The sequence below is a fragment of the Ammospiza caudacuta genome, chromosome 6, assembly GCF_027887145.1.
Source record: "Ammospiza caudacuta isolate bAmmCau1 chromosome 6, bAmmCau1.pri, whole genome shotgun sequence".
In the NCBI taxonomy this organism is placed as follows: Eukaryota; Metazoa; Chordata; class Aves; order Passeriformes; family Passerellidae; genus Ammospiza; species Ammospiza caudacuta.
The window spans coordinates 45,800,612-45,822,964 of NC_080598.1; the positions used below are offsets into that span (position 1 = coordinate 45,800,612).

A 22,353-nucleotide genomic window follows, 5' to 3' on the forward strand; every position below is an offset into this window, starting at 1 on the left:
CTAACTTGCTACATTAGCGATTAGCATGACTCCAAGTATGCTACCTAAACATACCATCCAGGCAGTTAAAAAGAGACTACCTAGCTATTTCAGTGACAGATATGTATGAGACTTGCTCATGTTCCAAGCAAGAGTCAGATTCAAACTACAATCAAAACAGAAACCATTGGCCACAGGTGGCATAGCACAGAGCCAAAGAGCAAGTATCAACAATGCACTAAAATATCCAGGTGGCTTAGAGCACAGATCAAGTTTATGTTTGTCTAAAAATATCAGTGATAAAGAAATGCAAAAAACATTGTTCAATAAGACTTTTGACCATCAGTTTACCCCACCCTCTGTCCACCAGCTTCTTGCAGTTCACAGTATTTGCAGTGGGAGGCAAACAGAGTCTAAGTGTACAGTTGCACTAGGAGAAAGTTAAAAAATGCTTCCTGGCCTACCCAAGTTGCTAGCTTAAGACATAACTGCAGTCACTGCCTTACCACAGTCAGTGGATTCAAAAGGTTCTATAATGAAGAATCTGTTTACCTAAAGCATGCCAAGCATGAACACACAGACACATTTCACCAAAGTCCAAGAAGCCAAGCAGAGAAGTTTGTAAAGCCATCCAGGACACCCAATGCACAGAAAAGAATGCAAAGAAAACATTTTTAAGAATGATACTTGATCTTGTTTTAGAAAATAGATGTAAAAATGCAAACAAAAGTAAGAGGTGATGGTGTCTTTATATAAAAAAAAAAGAAACACTGAAGGATCTCAAGATAGTTTTCATTTACACAACAAATTCAGTTGTTACAGCAATTCACACAGGTCAATACCCCTGGCAAAAAAAGAATATTTGTTGTTCTTTCTAATCAGAAAAATGCTTGTATCAGGAAAATAGTAAAAATTACGATAATACGATTTGCATGAATTTGTTTGCTAATTGCTATTTTCTAATTTGGAGTAATTGCTGATTAAATGTACCAATACACACTAAGGTAAAAGAGACATAAAATGTGCAGAAAATAGGTTTTTTACAACTACACACAGCACAGACAGGTTAAAGATTTAAAACAAAAATGCAAATTTAAAACTTAAAGGTAAAACATTTTATACATCAAGCTTTCTTAATGGCCAGTATACATGTAGATATCTTCCTGGTTCATAATCAGTCTATGCTTATAGTAATATGTAATACTACATTGCAAATCAGAAGTTTGCACATTATACAAAAAACTGAGAGAAAAGACAGACAAGAGAAAGGCTAAAATAAATGTATCATGTTGTGTTAGATCCTGCAAATATATAATTTAATAACTGCAATTTAGGAAGATGATTCTCTTAAGACGGTAAAACACTGACAAGCAGTGGTCAGTTACAGGCACTGCATTCACTGAAAAAAAATAGCATTTAATCCTCACAAATGTCACACAATTTCTTAATTAGAGCAACTGCTGATCACATGCAAAAGAAAAATTTTATTTCATTTGAAATCTGTAACAGGCAAACTAATGAAAAAATTATATCATTCAACAGCCACAAATGCTTTAAGTAGTATTTCTCTGTAAATCATTCAGGCTGTATTAATGACAGGATTTCAAAACTCAGTCCAAACATTACCCTCCTTCCCAGTTATGTTACTTGGGAAGTATCTTGGAGAAATAAATGAAAACCAAAGTAGACCTCAATAGAACATTATGTCTGTGCAATGATTACCACAAGATTGAGGCCACTGTCAGAGTTTAGAGTCCATCTAACTCACTATTTGAATTACAAAGGACAATAAACAGAGTAACAAAGTAACAAGCTCAAAATTATACAGAAACATGTTTCATCCAAATAACAATTGTAGCAAAATATTTATTTACTTTATTCTCACTAGGCTATGCAAAAGTACACAAGGCAGTTCAAATACGTTTTTTCTAAAATACAGCAACTTTAACTGTATTTTAAAAAGGCACTCCTCAGGAAAAATAATTTACAAAAATAAAATAGAATTTACAGAAGAAACTATTAAACCATCTTAATTCACAGCTGGACACCTTAAGGGAATAGAAGGTCTAGGATGTACTCAGTATTTCATACTCTTTTTGCATGAAATTCAAAAGATAAGCTACCAAGAATAAAAGGCACCCAGCCTGGAGGCTCATGATCACACACACTATGATCATTCTCATGATCTATGAAAGATCATATGAAAATTCTTTGAACTACATTTGAACCCATTCACTTGAGTTCAAGTTTTTCTTTCTAAGGAAACTATGGCAGTGTCAATGTATCTTTAGAGAACACAAGACATCCTCCCTTTAAAAGGATAAAATAAGAATCTTCCATTCTGCAGATAACACTATCCAATCACACCAATGCATTAAGCATCCCTTCCCCAGCCTGAAGACACAACTGAAGAATCTAGAGGTGGACATAGGCATATTAAAGAGTGATGAAAATTGAAAGTCAGTACACTAGTTCCTTTCACCCAACAGGGCATGAACTGGAAGGAAAATGAAACAAAAAGTCTTTCTGAAATACTGGCAGAACAATTCCAAGCCTTTTGATAAATGTTACTTTTTATCTATATTTTAAAAAAAGCATATAATCTTCTAAAATATGACATCTTTGAACAGTCTCTAGCTTTACAAGAAATACGTAGCATCATGAACAAGGTTCCTCAGTATCACCACACAGTATCAAGCCTTCCAAAAAGCTATGTTACAAATACTAAGAGTGAAAACCAAGGAATTGCATATTTCTTTTCAATTTTAGTATCCTACTGCACAGATAGAGATAACATTGCAAATCTTAAGTGGAGTGAAATAAAAAGTCACTCTATGTGAAGAAATAGATTTTCCAAAAAGAAGTAAAATCAAAAAGAAGTATTTTTCATATGTTTTCTAAAATAAGAAGGAAAAAAGCTAATAGCTGTCCCAAACTTTAAATTCTATTCTGAACATTTCTATTTGTCTCCTAAACAGTAATTTTTATTTCATCAGGTATTGCTGAATAAAACTGAAAGCACTGAAAAGTTGTCTGGCCACTACACAGTGCTTTAGATTGCTTGTTGAAATAAATGAAAGTGTTCATTTGCATGAGCAAGCGAAGTTTACCTTTTAGAAAATAAAAGGTATACTTTTAATTGAAAAAACCCAGGTAATGACTTGCTTTTGTTTGCTTAGGTTTTCAGGAAGGGCATAGGGGGTAGGTTGTTAGAAGATTTGTGGCAGTTACCAAAAAGTCTAAATATAGTCAAGACAATATAATGAAGGACAGAGACTGTGCTTGGTATTATCTGATCATCAAAACAATGTGAGCTGGACTGAGCTAAAACATGTGCCTAAGATATGAGCTCTTCTGTCAATTTGACAGGTACAGGCTCACAAATGCAACACATTCATAACTAAATCCAAACTACAAGGGAAGCTTTCATTTCATACCTCCTGTAACTGAAGAGACACATGGCCCAGCTGGTCCTGGCGCCTTTCTATGAGCTGTCTTTCAGCACGCATCTCTTCTTCTATCTCCTGAAGTCTCCTCTCTACTCGTTCTGATACCTTCACAAGGAAAAAAATACATGCTGTTGGAAATTAGTGTGCCTTTTAATACATGTGAAAATATCAATAGCAAAAATGTAAATAGATCATGGGACAAAATGAAAAGAGAACACCATTTGTATTTTATTAGAGCAGATTTAGAATTGTAGAGAAAATAACTAGTTATAGCAGTCAGTACTCCAGAAGTACTCAGGCAGGGAACCAAACTGTTATCTTGCTGGCAGGATTCTCCTTTATGTGTATGCATATTTTTCTCTACAGTGGTGGCTCTACTCAAGGGTTAAATATCTCATTATCAAGGTTAGAGCAGCCTAATGTGAAGTTGCAATACGAAAGTCTTAGCTACTCTGTCACAAGCCTGATTAACCTCTGGAAGGACATTTATTTCATATCTCCAGCCTGCAAAACAGACCAATGTTTGCCTCTTTAATGATCCAAACTCTGTGAGTAAAAAGTTGTAAACAAGAACTAAATACATGAAAATGAGTGTAACAACACAAAATAATTACATCACTTAAGCTTTTTCCCCAGTATTTTGTGAATCCATGTAGAAACTAATACAAACAACAACAGGTGTTTATTAAAGCAACTTGGATTATGAACATAAAAGTTCAATCAGACTAGAATACCAGAATTACTTCACTTTTGCAATTCAAGCTGCTAGCAGACAGCACCCTCTTGAGGCAGCAAATTAAATTTGTTCCATTAAAGATTAGTAAGAAAAATATTTATGTATCATTTCCTCCCTACCTTAAAACTAATTATTTTAAAACACCAGAAAACAATATATCCATTACCAAATTATAATTAGATAAAAAGAGAAAGAGATAAAAAGAGATAAAAAATAAAGCAACATTTGACTATTAGCTTTTGATGGACGTGGAGATGAATAAATTCTCATCTTTCCCCGTTAAGCACACTTCTATTAGGACTAGGCATATGCATGCATAGAAAATGTTACCACAAGCAACACAATTCATGTAGCAACAGAAACACAATCAAGGCTACACTTATAATCTGGGCTTCACAAGGCTGGATGAACAAAACACTTTCTTTACAACAGAATACATCTCTCAGAAAACACTTCTTGTTTGTGCAGCCAGATGAACAGTCAGCTTACAGTCTGGAATATTGTATTTTTTCCTAAAATCATCAGAAGGTGCCTGGTACTGCATCAAACCACACACTTTCATGAAGCTATGAAAGCTCTGCAGTCATAATCCAGAAAAATTATTTACTAAAAACTAATGTATAAAAAAAAGAAAAAGACCACATGGCAATGTTTGTTTTGACAAGTACCACTTAGCATTACTTCTCAGAATTCATAAAATACTCCAGCTAACAGAAACAATGATACTAGGTAGTAGGAACAGAAAATAACACTGTCATTAAACTTGCTACAGCTTTGCTGAAACCAAGCAATAAGCTGTCATCTTTCCCCCCATACATATCTAACATAAAGAAATGAAACAGTAATGTTTTAACATTTTTTGAAAAAGTTTTGACTATGTGTTTCTGAAGACAGAAGCTTTCTCAGGTCTCTCATGCACCTTTTTCAATGAAGCACATTCTTAATAGCTTTAGTGCTATTAAGCACTAATTTAGTGCACTAATTATATTGCACTATTAAGAAAGAAAACATACAATTTTGACTTGACAGAAGATTCAAAAGTAACATCACCCCTGAAGATGACATCCCAAAGGAGACTTCAGTAACTTTTTCACTGTCATGGGTCTAGCATGCACAGCAGATAACAGAACACAAGGCAGCACTAGACAGGCTTTAGATTCCTGCAAAGTTCAGATTTCATTACAACTTATCACTAACTCAGAACAAGTAAGAAAGTAACTTTATGAGGTGATTTGCCTTGCCTCTGACTTCCTTCAACTCACTTCCAGGACACAATTGTTGTATTATTTCTAACAAGGTACTACAAAAGATGGACTATATATCATAATATTTGTCATGGAAATTTCAGCTACAGACATAATCCTCTTTAACAAAAATAAAAATTAAAACCCCACAACCAACACAAACCATCAAACATTTTGATGCTACTTATAACTCCTATTTGTTTCCCATACTTTCTATATTGGTATGGTATTGGTAACACCTTTGCACTACAGCAAGGCTTTAATGTCCCACGAGAATTATGTTCCCTGTTTTTGTAGCCTCTCTGACTTTTCTAAGATTGTCACAGAGCCTGCAGCATATAACAGTAGGGATTAAAAAGAAATTAGAAACAGTTTAATTTATTAAGAAGTACTTGCAAAGTAAACTTAAAAACATACTTGTCTTCCTTTGTTCCAAATGACCCTGACTCAGAACAACACCTCTACCATGAAACTGTATCTTGACCTCTGAATGTTATCAAAATTCTTAGTGCTTAGTGTAGACCAGCGCTTCACCAAAGGACAGTACAAAGATTATAGAGGCCCTACACAATGACACGAAATACTAGCACTAAATTACTGCATTCAGAACATATTAGAATGTGATTTCAAGCACGCATTTTTAGCAACAGACTATCTGAATAATGATGATGATACTAGAGCTGTGTCTCCACTCCAGCTTTCAGGTAGCTTAATCTGCTTTCATATATTTTGCTGCTATCAAAAAGCTCCTCCCCTCCCCCACAATTAAACACAAAGAACAGCATGTCCTTTGTAAAACTAGGGTGACATTTAAGTCATGCAGCTAAATATAATCTCATGGAAGATGCTGGATGCCTACTGTACAAAAAGCACCATCCTACTTATTGAAGTTCTGACCTGTTTTTCAGCTTTCCACTGTTATTTCTAGTGCAAAAGTCCTGCTAATAGAAATCTATTTCAACAGATTTTTGCTGCTGTTCTTGCTACGACCCATTTTATCGTCAATGCATACTTGAAACAGGAGTATTAAAATCACAAAAGAGAAAACTATTTTCAGAGATAGAACTTTAAATATTGTTTTAAACTTTAAACTTCTCCCTCATGGCAAATGATAATATGTGTTCCTTTTACAAGTCACCAGTGCAGCATGAAAATTCCTTATTCCAGATCTTCTGAGGAACAGTTCATTATCTGACAACAATCCTGGCTCTCTGAGGTATCATAACCACAGTAACTCCATGTAAGACCAATTTCACTTGACACTGTTTTCTTCCAGAGACAGTCTACCATCATTTCATAACAGCACCACCTCAATCAAGCATCTACTTAATTTTAACTAAACTGTGCTCTGATGAAGTTGCTTTTTATGTATAAAGATCAGCATCTTGTGCTATTTGAGATGTGCATCTATCCAAGCAATTGCAACAAAATATCCAAGAGGGCTATCTTATATAACCATAAAGTAAGTAAATATTCTTTCAATTGCTTATATGCCTGTCTAGCGATCATCCAAACCCTTTTCAAGAACAAAGGAATCTCACAAAATGTCTAGGTAAGAAAGAGATTCTGATATAGAGAGTTGCAGAACCAGAAAGGCTTTTTAGCAAAACTGCACATAAACTCTCAAGTACAAGGCCATGAAGAGTGCTTGACTTGAAACAGGCACCCAACTATGCTTGAGTCACCACCTTCAATGTCATCTGTTTTTTATATTGGCATGGAAAAGTTCTCTTTTGAGGTAAAATAATGTGCTGTGATTGTGATGTATGAATCCTAAAGTACTCAAATGCAGCATCAAAAAGGCTCTAAGAATCATAAACCCTTATAAAATAAATCCTGAACTAGTGACTCAGAAGAACTGTAGTGACTTAACCTTTATCATCACACATCTACATATAGGCAATTTTCAAACAGGACCAAATATACCAAACTGCAAGAATTTAGATATATGTCTCTAAAAAATAAAGGACTTAAGGACACTGAACCGAAAAGAATGTTTCTACCATGAGCTCATCCTGTGAAATTATCAAGATTTCAAGTTGACAATTTATTGCCAAGAATCATACAGCAGAATATAAATACATGGATGGCAATGCCTGAGGTGATAAACACTCCCAAGCCTAAAGGCATTAAGGATAAAAGTTCCCAAACAACGTTGCACAAAGAAGTTTAGTATTTTGTCTTATCCAACTCGTTTTCACCAATGACAATCAATTCTGAATTAAGCAATCTCATTAGAAAAATTCCTAAATGAATACACATGCTAAAGGATGTCAAATATCTACAATAACAGACCCTAGTTTCTACATGCACTCTAATCTCATGCATGCTTTGCTATGCATACCATGAGAGTTATTTTTATTTTTAATATCCATACTAAATTCCCCTTTTTTGCATTTACCTCATCTCACTGATTCTGCCAGCCTCATCAGGTAATAGGAGATCAGAAGGCTTTGAACAAGGGCAAGAGATCCACATCTAGGATTGGAGAGCCCTGGCAAAGCAGCAGTGCACAATGTTGCTACCAGTAGGCTTTTTAAGCGGTGGGGAATTGGCTGGACACGATAGTGCATTAAGTCAGAATTTTTTGGCCCAAAAAGTAACACTCTGAAAAGCCTCTGAAGAAACTGAACAACCTCCCAAGTTAAAATTAGGGATGAAAAATTAGATTTAAAACCCAAACAAATAAACACCCTGCAACAACAAACAAAAAACCCAAGACAAAACACATCAACCAAAACACATAAACACAAAAAAACCCCAAGAAACCAGATCACCAAAAAAAGCAGCAGCTCCTCATATAATATATAATCTATTTTGAGAACCCCTTGCTATGAGACAAGATCATAAAGACATGCAAGTTATAATAAAGACTGGACAAGTTTCAAAAAAGAAATCCACAGAGGGATTATTTCTCAGTACAGAAAGCAAACAGATCACTTCCAGACCAAGAAGCTCCTAACTCACAGGTGATTAGACTTTTATTGTACAAAATTATCATTAGATGACTGTCTTATATTGTACAGTAAACTTCCACTTTTTGGGCATTCATCATACATGGCTAGATCCTTCCTAATGACCTGTTTCTTGTGCAAACTGAATCACAGCTATTGTTCTGTCTTTTTGAAGTCTTTGAATTAGTGGCCTTTTTTATTTTTCCCCTTTTCTTTTCCCCCCCTCTCCTCTTTCCAGTCTTCTTTCCATCTGGCTTTATGATGTTCTTCATAAAATCAGCAATCAGCAATGAGCAGAATATTCCAGGTGAATTCTTACTAGTCTTACACATAAAAATCATCCCACTGCAGCTTACTGCAGCATTTGTGTCTTCACTAAAAGAATATCAGTAAATATTTCAGTTTTCATAGCTTTATTGCATTATAACGTTCCCTCCCAATTAAGAGATTTACTCTTCTGATATTGCCCTTACCATTAACAATCTACAGAAGACTTCCTTGTTACACCTCACCTCTCTCAGTTTTTGCTTCTCTCAGGTCAAAAGTTATAACCTTCAATTTCATGTCTTGAAACCCTACTTGCTGTATTGCACTGAGTAGTGTAGGAGGTCAAAGAGCTAGTTATTTCTTTCATTAATGAACAGACAGTGCATGCCTCCATTCCAGAGGATTGAGGAACATTTGTTTCTCTCATGCAATGGCACTGAACAGTTGTAATGTAGCCAGCTGTAGCAGCTATTTTCTTGAGAACCACCTTGGTTAAAATTGAGTTTGCTAATTCCTGATACATGGAAGAGAAAAAAGTAAGTATACTGAGAAGTCTGCTACAAGAAAAACACAGCATTTTCCAAGTATCAAGAATTCTTTATCAGATAAACTTATTTTATCCTACCAGGCTACTAGGAGAAATCAAAATTAACATTCTAACAAAGACAATCCCATCATATTTTTCTACAAAGGCTGTCAAGGCAAGTCTTCTTTCCCTGATAGACTCTACCATATCAAGAACATAACTGGTACAGATAGTGTCTCTTGAATCAATCTCCAATTTAATCCAGTAACATGAATTTACACAAGGATATTTATTAAGTCTGCTGGTACCAACAAGTGGTCCACGCCAATGATATTGTTATCAGTGACAAACACACCACTACAGCCCTTGGCAGAGCATTTAGTACCAATTCATGCAATTTTAGAGCAAGATGAATCACCTACAGGAAAATATGCACGTACAACACCTGCTCTGGAAAGTCAGCTTTGCTACTAGTATCACAGTAAATGCTTACATAAAGCATACACACAAGTCCTACGTGTCAAGAGCTACCTACAGGATTCTCACCTACTTATTACTGGGGTGATTCTCAACTTCTCTTGTTCCTACAGCAATATGATGTTTGACTTCGATCTCAATAGCAGATCTCTCTCAGATTTAAGTAACATAGAGTGCAGTTAGTCTGCTTCCAGCAGATACAGGAAACAAAAAAGAAAAGACTGTCACGGCTGTCCTCCCTCCTTTGCTACATTTTGTCAGCAAGCCTTTAGAGAAGAGTACAGCCCAAAGAGACTCCTTCCATTTTGCTACACAGATGATAAGGATTGAAAAGAACAGGGAGGGAGTGATGAAGGAAGAAGAAACAAATGTATTTATCATCTTAACACGGGAAAGCTTGTATCTTTCCAAAGGTACCTTGAACAATTATAGGCATTCAAACCAATGTTCAAAGTTAAAATACACCTTTCTCCAAGGCTGTATATTTTGAAACAGAAAAACACGCAATACACACACCTGCAAAACATTTGTACTTAAAACAAGCACCTGAAGTATAAAACTTGCCTTGCTGATTTCATCATCAAAGGGTAACATTTCAACAACCTATAGCAACCCAAATAAGATCATGTTCAGATATACATATCAGTATGTCATACCAATTACCAACAGATACTTTAAACTAGAAGCCCACATCTTGTTTAGAATACCAGATTAAAATAATCCTTTTCATGTGAGTCACACTCACCGTTTCTTGTCTTTGGGACTCAGTGAGCTTTTCAGACAATTCTTCTAGAGTCTTTCTTAATTCAGCATCAGTCCTTCATAGAAAAATATAAGTAAGACAACATTCTACAGTGTAGAAGCTAAGTAGCACCCATGATAATTTTAAGCAGCAACAACTCCCCCCAGAATTTTTTGCTTCCTCAATTTGTTCTATAGCTAATTCATAATAATTTATAGCATAATGAGAAACAAGCCCCAAGTGGAAAATTCATTATAAAAAGCATTCCCATTCCTCAAGTGAAGAAACAGAGCATGTAAGTATCAGCCAGGTATCAGGTCAACAAGTAAAAAATTATGGACACATCTACACAGTCCTTTTGAACAGTCCTTTCCTACTAGGGATTAACAGTCTAACTCCTGTCATTGCTATTGTACAAAGCACCACATGTTGACAAAGTATATACATTACGGCCTGCAAGAGAGCTTGCCCTGAAGGGACTCAGTTACAAGAACAAACTAAGAGCAAAGTTATAATAAAAGAAAACCCCTAGACCTTGTTATTTCGTGCATATATTTGAAAAAGCTGAGTAAAGCCCCATATATTATACAATTTGGAATCAGTAGGTGTTACTAACATTTATAAATACTGCAGAAGATTACATAAAACAAGCAGTTCATAACCCTGCTTTCATCTACATGTTGCACAATCACTCATTCTCCACAAAATTATTTTCTGAACTAAAAGAGTTTTTAGAATTTTTTTCCACACTGTTCTCCACACGGAGTTTTATTCTGTTTGTACCGATTTCTTCTTGAAAGCTCGCGACTGATGTCATCTCCCAGGCGAACCTGCTCACTGCTGAGATCCCGAAGAGACTGGTGGAAAGAATGCAGCTGTAAATGAAATACACAAATTATGCCAAGGCTTAGGAACCCTTTTTTTCTGTGATATTCCAAAATTAGATATCTACACATTACACACTTTTTAAAATAAACCAGATGAAAATAACCTAGAAAGACTAAAACTCCATGTACTGTAGTTGAGCCTGGATGACTGGATGAGGCTTATGCACTTCTGTTTCAACCCACCCTTCACAATACTTGCTCAATGCAGTTTAACTTTCAGTACTTTATTTGATAAACCAAGTTTCCTAACTATGTTTTTTTAATGTGGTTCAGAGCTTACAAACTATACCAGCTCTTCAACTCAATGCAAAGCAAATTGAAATATCTGAACAAGTAATGTTCAGGAGAGACATATTTCATGTTAATAGATACAAGTATTGGTAAAACAAAGTTCTGCCCAGCTATATATGCTACTAAAAATAGATTACATAGGAACTTGAAATGAAACAAGCAGTACAGCATAATAATCTACCAAGAATAGATATTTTACCTTGCCCAAGACCTGACATACTTTTTTTTTCAAACCTCAGGAAAAAAAAGAAAAAAAAACCAACCAAAAAACAAAACCACCCATCTACTTTCTGAAAAGTACTTTCTGACAAAGGAGGTTTTTTCTGAAAAACCTCCCATTCTCCCCATTCAGCAAGCTCCTCATTTATCATCAAAGTTTTAGGGAGCAAATAAAAATTGAACAGGTCATTCATTCTTCATGGAACAGAAAGTGACAGTTAATCCATCCTAATGCAACCTATTGCTGTCAACAATTCCATGGCCAGGATTATCTTTATGAAAAAACCTAATTTATAACATTCCTTTGTTCTGTGTCCTAGATTTAAACCTGGATCTTCCACAATCAAGCTGACTACCCTCAACATTCAGACACAGGCACTACTACCTCCCCTGTGTGATTAACCATAAATTCCCACCTGACCTGAAGGACTTTGAAATAACACATTGTATTTTCAACATGTATGTGCTAAGAAAGAGAGGGACTTGAATGAGTTAAAAGACCATTTGGCTGAAAAATTACTTCAGTCAGAAAAATTCAGAATGGGAATAAAGAGAACAGTGGTTGCAGAAAAAAGAAAAAGCCACAACTTTACTTAAGCAGTACAGCTTTATCTCTGGTGTAATTTCTACCTATGATCATGATCAATGGCTACTTCTAGTTTACCATTCCTCAAAGCACTATACTCTTCTCACAAAATAGTTAATGACAAGAAAAAGGCCACATTCACCCACTGAAAAGCAAGAATAAGGAACAAACATAAACCAGCAGTTATCATCAAAACCAGAAAAAAATGCTATTTGCCTACATAGTTACTTAATATTAAGAACTTAGTATGCATTGCAGGAACTCCCTTGAATAAAATTTCCAAGATATTTATAGAATATCAAGAAATAATCTAAAATAGTCCTAAGGATTTTGGATGGTTGGGAGGAAAGATTCCCATATAATATTTCCTTCCAAGAATTATTTTCTACACTTACCTTGGGAGAAGAAGGAATGGGGGGAGAACTTGATTGAAAAGACAATGAAACAGGGTAAAATAAAAGTCCAAAATTTCTATCATTTCCCAAAAAGTCAACTGAGAAAACTTGTTGTAGTTAAGTTTAAAATTATTTGGAAGCTGAGATTGATTTAATAAAGTCAATGTGAATACCTTACAATCAGCTTCTTTAACATTAGTCTACACAGATTCACTCAAGCAAGTCTATCCACCCTGTCTGAAAAAAGCAAAAACAGGTAGTGAAATCTCCTCTCTACCTGTAGGATAACAGAAACATATAATCTTATCCATTAAGGTAATTAATTTATTTTTTCTGAAGTCTGCAAGCAGATACAGGTTAAGGAATATGAAAATTACCTGTGGCACACACATCTACTCCTCCCATCATCTCCCTGAAACACAGGCTCAAATTATCCCACTCACAGGTCAGACCAAGAACTAAGATGAAGAACTACCTGGTTCAAAATCAAGTCAAGCTACTCTGAACTAAAAGCAAAAGCACTAAGACCCTACACCATTAGCTAAAGCAGAATAACCCCCTTCACAGCCTCAGTGAGCTTCAGCACAAAGGTGAGGGTTAACTGCCTGGAAGGGACCTCTGGAGGTCATCCCATCCAAGCCCCCTGCTGTGGATACTGACAACCTGGTCAGAGAGAGAAAGCAAGATAAACAATCCCAAGAATTGTTCTGGGGAGTTTTGAGAAGGCTGAGAGAAAGAATTAAAACAGCCTTGCAGCTGGTGTTTTGAACAGTTGTTTTCCCATAAGATGTTTACCAAAGGGTGTCTCCTTAATTAGCCAATCATGTGAGCTGTGTTGATTAAAGGACCAGTCAGGTCCATCTGTGTCTGAACAGGGTATAAAAAGGAATGGGTTCCTAATAAAATTATTAGCCTCCTGAAGAGATCTGGAGTGTGTCACTCATTCATCCATTCCTGATTCAATTGTGACACCCTGCCAAAGGAGGGTCACCTAGAAAAGGTGACATAGGAACTTGTCCAAGTGGGTTCTGAATGTCTCCAGAGGAAGACTCCAAAACCTCCCTGGGCAGCCTGTGCCACTGCTCTGCCATACTCACTGTAAAGCTCTTCCTCACACTGAGGTGGAATTCTTGTGTTTCAGTTCATGGCCATTGCTGCCTGTCCTGCGACTGGTCACCACTGAACAGTCTGGCACCCTCCTCTTGACACCCATGTTAGAGATATTAATATGCATTACTGAGATCCCCTCTCAGTAGTCTCCAGACTAAACAGGCTACTCAGAGATTATTTTTCTTTGTCATTAGACAGCCTAAAAAGTAGGAAGATTATTTTCATATTTTACTTTTGATACCACTACCATCTGCATCTTTTTCTCTATAATGATTTGCACGAAATTTCATGACAGATACAAGAGGTGACTGCCTAATGAAAAAAGCAGGTAACATTGAAAGCACAAATCATAACTGAAACATTCTTAGCTGCATCTTCAGAATCACCTCATTTAATGTAAAAGCAAAGAGTCTTTGAGACTCTTGGACTCTCAAAGAGCAAACATACTGCCTGTTTGGAACAGCAGCTCCCATTAGTGCTCGGTACCTGCTCCACATTGTCTGCCTCACTGACAAACCGAACACTTGCAGATCGAGACCTTCGGTGCTTATTGCCCTGTGCGCGTCCGTAATCCCTGAGAGGAGAAGTGGGCAGGAAGTGGTGGTTGGCTGCAGCAGATATGATACAAAAAAAAAAAAAAAAAGCAGGAAAACAAAATTTAGTATGGGAAATTCTGCATTTTGCTTCACAAAAACGGCTTATTTCATCTTGACAATATCCTTCTAGGTCATATTACAGACAAAACAACTACTGAATTACCTATATTACCTATCATGTATATGACTCTTAGCTCTTCCCAGGATTCTTCTTCACTTTAAACATTTCTTACCCATGACATACAAGTATTCCAGAAAGAGGAATTTTTTCTCCAAGGAGTAGTTTTGCCTCAAATTTTATTTGCCCAACCAACCACTTTTTCCTCCACATGAATCTATCAGATCTTCAAACTATTATATTTCACAGCTTTTACAGAGAAATTAAATTTTTAGAGCTTTCTGCTAAAATATATTCAATACTACCTCTAAAAGAAACACTCCTCCCAAACATACCTTTTCCCAAAATATTAATGAATTTTGTGAGATATACAAGGAAAAAAAACCCTACTCTTTTGTGGGTCATAAATAATTTCTGTTTTTTCTTTTCCACTGTTTCCAAACATCCATAATCTCATGCATTTAACATTTAAATTCCCTTTTTGCTGTGAAGCAAGCTTCAGAAGCTGCAATATCTTTTGGATTTAGTTTTAACCTGTATGTACCTACAACTCATGCAGTGGAAAATTAATTTCCTCAGCTGAAAGAATCAACATTTCATTTAGATCTCCTGGGATGCCGGCAGAAAATACTAACAGAAACACAAAGCTGGAAAAATTTACCACATAAACAACTGCATAACTTAATGCAGGTCTCCCAGATTTCTAAACTCGGTTTCTTTTAAGTCATCAACGATGACTTTCCATAAGACCATCTCTACACATTTTTCCTAATTTCCTTTTTGCATAGCACAGCCATATGACATAATTCAAGCATACTCAAGCCCTTCAAGTATTTTACCTGATGTTCCTTCTCCATCCAGGTCACTGGGATATAAGCTTGAGAGAGATGCACTTCTCATTCCACAGTTTCGTGTTAGTCGCTGGCTCCTCAACTGACCTATAGATTGCTCCAGTGTTTCTTTCAACTGTAGAAAAGTTATAACTTATTGAAATATGAACACAGACTTGTTTTTTAAAAAGCATGGAAAATATTGTTTATTTAAAAGTCATTAAGAGTATAAAAGCTATTTTAAGCCAATTACAGCTATGAATTAATAACAGCTTTTCTTCAATATCTCATATATCACATTCCGGTAAATATAGCAAAACATGCTTCCAACAATGGCAGCTTCAAATATCAAGTTTCTTAAAACAGTGGTGCACCACCATGAAAACTCAAAAGTTTATCTCCTACAACCAAAATAAGACCTATTTGCCAGCAATGCTCATTAACAGCTCTACAAAATTCAGAAAATAACTTCCAAGAAATTATTTTTTACTGGAATTCCTCCACCAGCCCTATCTGGAATCAATTTTACATGGCTATCAAATTTCCCTAAGCAGCTTTACAGAAACCTCTATTTTTAGAAGTTTTACTTCCAGGAAAAGGAAGCCATTCCCAATTTAAGACTACAGAACTAGCTATATTCAAAAATTAGTTCTTAATTTTTCAAACTGACATCTCGTTTTTTTAACAATTGCATTTGTTAACTTTGGTTCTTAGCCACCTGCCTTGTTACACCTTTATTTGACAATCCACAAAACATCAATTTCTAAAGGTTCTCCTTTTTCTAAGAGAAGCTTTTATACTGGCTTGTATGTATATTGGTTAAATTGATGCTTTAACCCTGCAGAATTATATGGTGTTGGATCTCTTTCTCTGAAGAAAAGCTTTCTTTTCTACACATTTGCTTCTTCACTCTACCTTCACATGTAAAATATTCTACATTTCAGATGTATCTGTTTTAAGGCAGCACCTGCTGCAGCTTGTAACCAAATTGTAAACCTCTCTTGCCCTAGCAGCATTAATTTTTTTTGTTTTCTCTAAGACACCTATTTTCAAGTTTGTACAAGTTTGAGTTTTGAGTTTCTAAAATGAGAAGACTAATTTTAGGAATTTTGCATCCTTTCTGCAATTTAGAGCAAGCTGGTCAACAGGTCCAGAAACTGCTGTAGAATGATAGGAAAAAAAGCTACACCAGTATGATCACAATCTCATTCCCTGCTTTTATCTTACCACTTCTTCCTGCAAAAGAAACATGTTCCCTAACACTCTATTTCAGCTACACATCTTGTACTTTGCATAGCACCATAACATAATCTACTGGGTGCTTATAAACAGAGAAGTAACAAGCTTACAAAACCTGTCAGAGTTTCATTACATAACATATTACTACATTATGATTTAGTTTGCTCAAATAAATATTAAAAGTTTCTGTTTACACCTACTTAACTCCTTATATATTCTGTCCATTAATACCAAGTTTTCAGCTATGAATTCTACTAATGGAAAAGGCCAAAAAAGTTAAGATAAACTGAAAGTTGCTCACAGTTGTTATTGCTTTGGTTTGTTCCTTGTTGTATTCTCTGTATTGTCCTAGCAAATGGTCAACGTGTCTTAGATTTCTGTTGGTATCCTTAAACAAAAAAGGTTTAGAAAAAAAGTTAAAACAGAAACTTCCTCTAATCAAACATTACTGTTGCCTTTATTCTTATTGATTACTAAGATTAAATTGAAACACAAATGCTTTCTAAAGGATCTAAGCATTCAAAATCCTATTCAAGTAAACCAGAATCTGAAGGGATACAGCATGGCTAAAGGGAGGAAAATGAAGAAGAAAAAAAAAAAACAACCAGATTCTGTAATTTCAGTACAACAGCAAGGCCTCAACATTAAATAAAAAGTTTTTTTAAGTTTCAGCCATTCTGTAGAAAAAACTTTTTAATCCAACAATCTTAACATTACCTGCTTGTAGAACAGAATAGTTATCTGAGAAATAACAAGTTTTTGAAGGTGAACACACTAGGTAAGGTCATTCCATGAATATTTTCTGACCAGATAAACAGCTGGATCAGATGGAATATCTGCTGAAAAGCAGTCCACAAAAAGCAATTTGCTTAAAATCAGAATTTCAGAAGAGTAGCTAGAAAGAGGTTTGACAGAATCAGAATACCAAAGAATCCCTTTTAAAAAGTAGTCAGACTGTATTCTTATTATTATATTTTTTCTAGATTGATGTTTATTTTCCAGATAACAAGTTTTAAATTTTAAATTTACCATTCTATATTGATTTTTCTCTTCTCATATATTAAAAAAATATTTCTACCCAAATAATAAGTAATAAAATATACACCCACCCACTCTAGGTAGTCAGAACTGTCAACTAGAGTAGAATGGGAATAAATTCTCCAGCACTAATGGTGTCAGGATAGCTAAATGTCTCCTTCCATTTGCAAAACAGATATTCCCTCTACACCCTCCACTTTTTCTTGCTCTCTTACAAGTTTAGAAATAATGCTTCTCACAGTGCTTTTTCACATCTAGAAAATATTTGAAATGTAAGCTGTCTCCTGAAGGAATTGACCACTTACATATCTGTCAGAAATTTGGAAATGTTACAGAGTACAAAGACAACCAAGACAAGGCTGAAACTTTCTGCTAGAAAATTTCATGCCTTTTGTGAGAGTCTAACAAAGCTGATCTGCCCTTACTCAGTTTGCTAACTTTATAAATAATATTCCCCAACACATCATTGTTTCTAACAACACTCTATTACTGTCTGAAACAGCAACTGTATAGAAGTGCAACAAGCCACACACTTTCAACTCAAAAGCAGTATGAATTATTTCCCAAAAGATCTTTAGTTTGCAGAGAAAGCAATGTTTCCCATCTGTACAGTACATTCCACAACTTTAGAAATGAAAATTTGACTCTGTGTTACAGAAATGCAGGCTCTATAAATACTTTAAAGTTGTATTTTGTAAACTACCTGCAAAGTGCTTGCTAAAGTATGGATCTTCTCTGTAACTTCTTCAGCACCATAGTTCTGAGCTCTGCTGTGGGATGCTCTCAAAGGCCGCCTTCCAACCCGACCCGTAAATAAGTTGTCTGAATCACTGGATGAATCTGCCATCAGTGTCTTGAAGCCTAGGCAGGAAGAAAAAGTAATGTGTGTTAATTCCTGTCTGTAACTGAAATCTTGCACAACATTCCCAAAGCAACTTCAGAAACTCAGATGACATTTGCCTTTCTGGTTTGGGTCAGCAGGATGTACTTCTGAAGCAGATCTTCCAACTGCTCCTCAGTTATTGCCTTTGTTCCCACTCTGAAGCAGGGTCAAGATGCAGAAGGCAGAGCCTCTTAGGAGCGAATTGAATTAAATCAAAATATGCAATCTCACTGCTTCCAAATGTTCAGTATCCATGATCAAATCACAGCCCAAAGCAAATTCTCCCCCCCAAAGACAGTGATAAAACATCAATGTTTCATCAATCTTCCTGGTCTGCAGAACCACTCTCTCCTTTACCTCACACTACTCACTAAGCTGTCTCCAGAATGGGGATTGCTAAATCTCAAGGACAGCAAAATAGAGGGAAAATAGGTCAACAATCATCAGATGGGTGAAATTATTAAAAACTACAGACAGCTGTGCTTAGTATACTAAAATCACATAGTAACTGATTAAAATAACCCTCAAAAGGTAGGTTAGATCGAAATTTTTTCTTAAGCTATTATACACTGCAGCAGTTTGCCTTAAGGTCATGGAATGACTTGGTGAAAGAAGAAATAGACTAGCAAACTCTTGAACCCCTGTAGCCAACAAAAAAGTCACAGTAAAGATGACATTCTTCTAGCCATGAGAGCTGAAATTTACAAAAGAAACCATGGATGGATTCAAATCTTGTATTATATTTTATATAGAGGCAACTTGATGTTTTTCCAAGTCTTTATATTTTATTTTCAAAAGGTTGCACGTTTGTGTCCCCCAGACTTGGATAAAAACCTTTCAAACATGAAAGAACAGCAGATCAACATGCTTACTCTGTGCTCAAGTATATCAGTATTCCTTCTTTTACTGAACTGGTGAATTTAACTCATCTTTCCTCTTCTTACCTCACCTCACTAAAGCACATTTTTACCAACAGTATCAGAATTTGTTATTCCAGTGCCTCACTCTAGTCAGCTGCAATGAAGTCTTAATTAGACTGAACATGAATAAACACTAAACACTGGGAAATAGAAATTATGGGATATTTTCAAAGACAAAGAAAAATAAAATAAACACTAGTATATATAATAACATGGAATAATATTGGCTTTACTGCAATTTGGTAAAAAAAATAAACAATCAGTAAAACCCAATAAAAAAGTAGACTGAACCATAAGAGCCCCAACTACTGAAAAGCAACAACTGAAGGAAAAAAGGGAAATAATTATTTACAGCATGAAAGATTAATGGGTTTATTTTCAGCTGTCCAAAAATAGGCCCATTAAGATACATACAGCCAAAGCATAGAAGAAAGGACAGTAATCAAGGTAAAAATAAAAGAAAGCACAGGATAAGGAGGACATTTTGTCTGAAGAAAACTTACTATTTACAGTCAAGCATTCCTCTTTGTTCTCATGAGCAACCTAAAAGGAACCACAAGTACTTTTAAGGTGAAGAAGCTGTTTCACATAAGGCAATATCCTCATTTTTAAAGGAACTGTGCAAGTTTCACTTTAGATTAAAAAAAATCACAAAGAAGTAGAAATTTGTAGAAATGTTCCATATGCACATCCGCCTATTAATTAAAGCAAACAAAAAAAAAGCTTATCACTTTTTCCAAAAAGCAACACTAATTTCAGCACATATGACCTACTTGACAGTGAGAGTCATTTGGTTCTTACTGGTTTTCTACCCAAGCAGATCATAACCTTTGCTGAACTGATGGATGAAAAGCATCAATACTCAGTATTTTCCTTTCCTGTAGGGAGCAGAGCATTTCAGCTTCACTGAGGAATTTTAACAGATCTGCCAGGTAAGAAGTAGAGCTGACAATCTCAACGTCAAGCTCTTCAGCTCAAGTAAACAAAAGATAAAAGTCAGTGTACACAACTTGATTATTCCTCGAGTGTTTTACTTGTTCAGCTCCACACAGACTAATCTATCACTAGGTAACTAAGTTAGTGTTAAAGGAATGGTTGAAGCCTTGTAGCTAAGACTGAACACAACGAAAAAAAATTTATAATAATTTCAGAAAGGAACAACAGGACACCTGAAAGGCCCTTTCCTTCAGTGTTTGTATTTGAGTCTGGAAAAAGACAGGAAGATGATAATTCGCCATCGTGCCTTCAGGGACCAGCACCCCATTTTACTATCAATTTGTCACACCGTGCTCCCAGCACTCTTCAGCAGCACAACACAGAAACGGTTCCTTCGCACTGTTCATTAGCAAGTAATGCCCTCGGAGAATCCTCCTCCTGCCGGACACGCAGGGAACTTCACTAACACCCGACTCCAGCTCCGAGAGTCCCCCGGTTCTTTGGCGCAGACAGGAGCCCAGAACGGCGCCGGGCACGCCGCCGGCCGGGCCTCCGGAGCGCCCCGCGGCACCCCGCGCCTCCCGCCGCCGCTCCCAGCCGCGCCCGCCCGCCCGCGGCGCTCATGCCCGACAGCCGCCTCCCGCACACCGCCCTGGCCGCGGCCCTTCCGCACCCCCAGCCCGCACCGCACAGCGCTCCGAGGCGAGGCCGCCCCGTCCCCGGGCACCTCCCGCCCGCCTCACCTCGCCGCTATGGCAACTTGAACTAGCCGCCCTGCCGCCAGCTGCCGGGGCCGCGGGCCGGGCGCCGGGTCCCCCGCAGCGCTCCATGGGACACCGAGTTCACAAGCCGCGGGCCTGCCATGGAAAAGGCAGCGTGCGGGACTTCAACTCCCGAGAGGCTTTGAGGCGGCAGAGCGGCGAGGGCCGGGCAGGTCCCGCCTGCTGGGGAGGCCGTTGGGCCTGCGGAGAACGCTGGTGGGAGGTTCCGCAAGTGACCTGGTGTTTATCAGCGTTGTTTTGTGAAACGCTGAGTTTTTACAAAATACACATTGGTGTTTACAAACAGGTCAGCTAGCTGTCGCACTGGTAAAGCCGGCGAGTCGGTTCCGCTTGCGAGCAGATGGCTGATAGGCTGGGTGGGGAAAGGCATTGAGCTACCGAGAGCAGCTGTTCTTACAAGGAGGCGTCTCCCTTCCTGGTTCGTGGCTGCTTCTCGTTTCCTTAAGCCACGCATTCCCCTGCTCCCAAATGTTGTATCCATTGTCCTTGTGTGCAGTAAAAACGACCAGGTATTACACACTGCTGCTCTGACTGACCTATAAGAGAGAAAAGGGATAAGGAATGTTGTGACCGATTACAGGAAATGTCTCCTGGGCCTCTGAAATTTGGCCCAGCACACTGTGTTCATCAGTGACAGCAGGATATTGAGAGAGAGAGCACATGAACCTGGCTATGTACTATGCTCTAACCCTCTGTAGTTTCTTCTGGCATCTACATCTGTCACATCAGAGCTCGTTTGTAAAAAGGCTGTTTCCTTTGGTGTCTGTTTACAGGCCTGTAAACCCTCAGTTTGTATAATCGTGTGTGCCTTCCCGACCTCCTAGCAATGATTTCTGGAGGCTTGCTTCTGAGAGTGTAAAAGTGCTTTATTACTACTCTGTGGTTTTGCATAATTTAAGGGTTCTTGCTGAAGACTGTGCTAAAGGCAGATTGAAAATCTAAATAAACTGTGTCTAGAGTTCTGTTGACAGCTTCAGATGACTTTCAAAACATATAAGGAACATCTGTCCTTAAAAAAAGCTGTTCTGATTCTTCCTTCAAAGAGCATGCATACATTAATTTTATTCTTCCTAGTAGTTTATACTGATGTACCCACTACAGTTCTGAGTTATGTTTTTGGAGTTGTTTTTTTGAAGCTAAAGAGTATTG

At 37.0% G+C, this 22,353-nt stretch overlaps 1 protein-coding gene across 1 annotated transcript in view; it reads right to left on the bottom strand.

Annotated features, from left to right (window-relative positions):
- CEP128 (centrosomal protein 128) overlaps positions 1-20,025 on the bottom strand; it is a 95,133-nt gene extending 75,108 nt beyond the window's left edge. The window contains exons 1-8 of the mRNA XM_058807423.1: positions 19,990-20,025; positions 18,387-18,544; positions 16,947-17,033; positions 15,416-15,542; positions 14,349-14,470; positions 11,158-11,249; positions 10,378-10,450; positions 3,417-3,533 (exon numbers count right to left, since the gene is read on the bottom strand). Of these exons, the coding sequence (XP_058663406.1) occupies positions 3,417-3,533; positions 10,378-10,450; positions 11,158-11,249; positions 14,349-14,470; positions 15,416-15,542; positions 16,947-17,033; positions 18,387-18,530 (762 nt within the window). The 5' untranslated portion in view covers positions 18,531-18,544; positions 19,990-20,025. The remainder of the gene's footprint in view (positions 1-3,416; positions 3,534-10,377; positions 10,451-11,157; positions 11,250-14,348; positions 14,471-15,415; positions 15,543-16,946; positions 17,034-18,386; positions 18,545-19,989) is intronic.
- Positions 20,026-22,353: the final 2,328 nt, after the last annotated feature.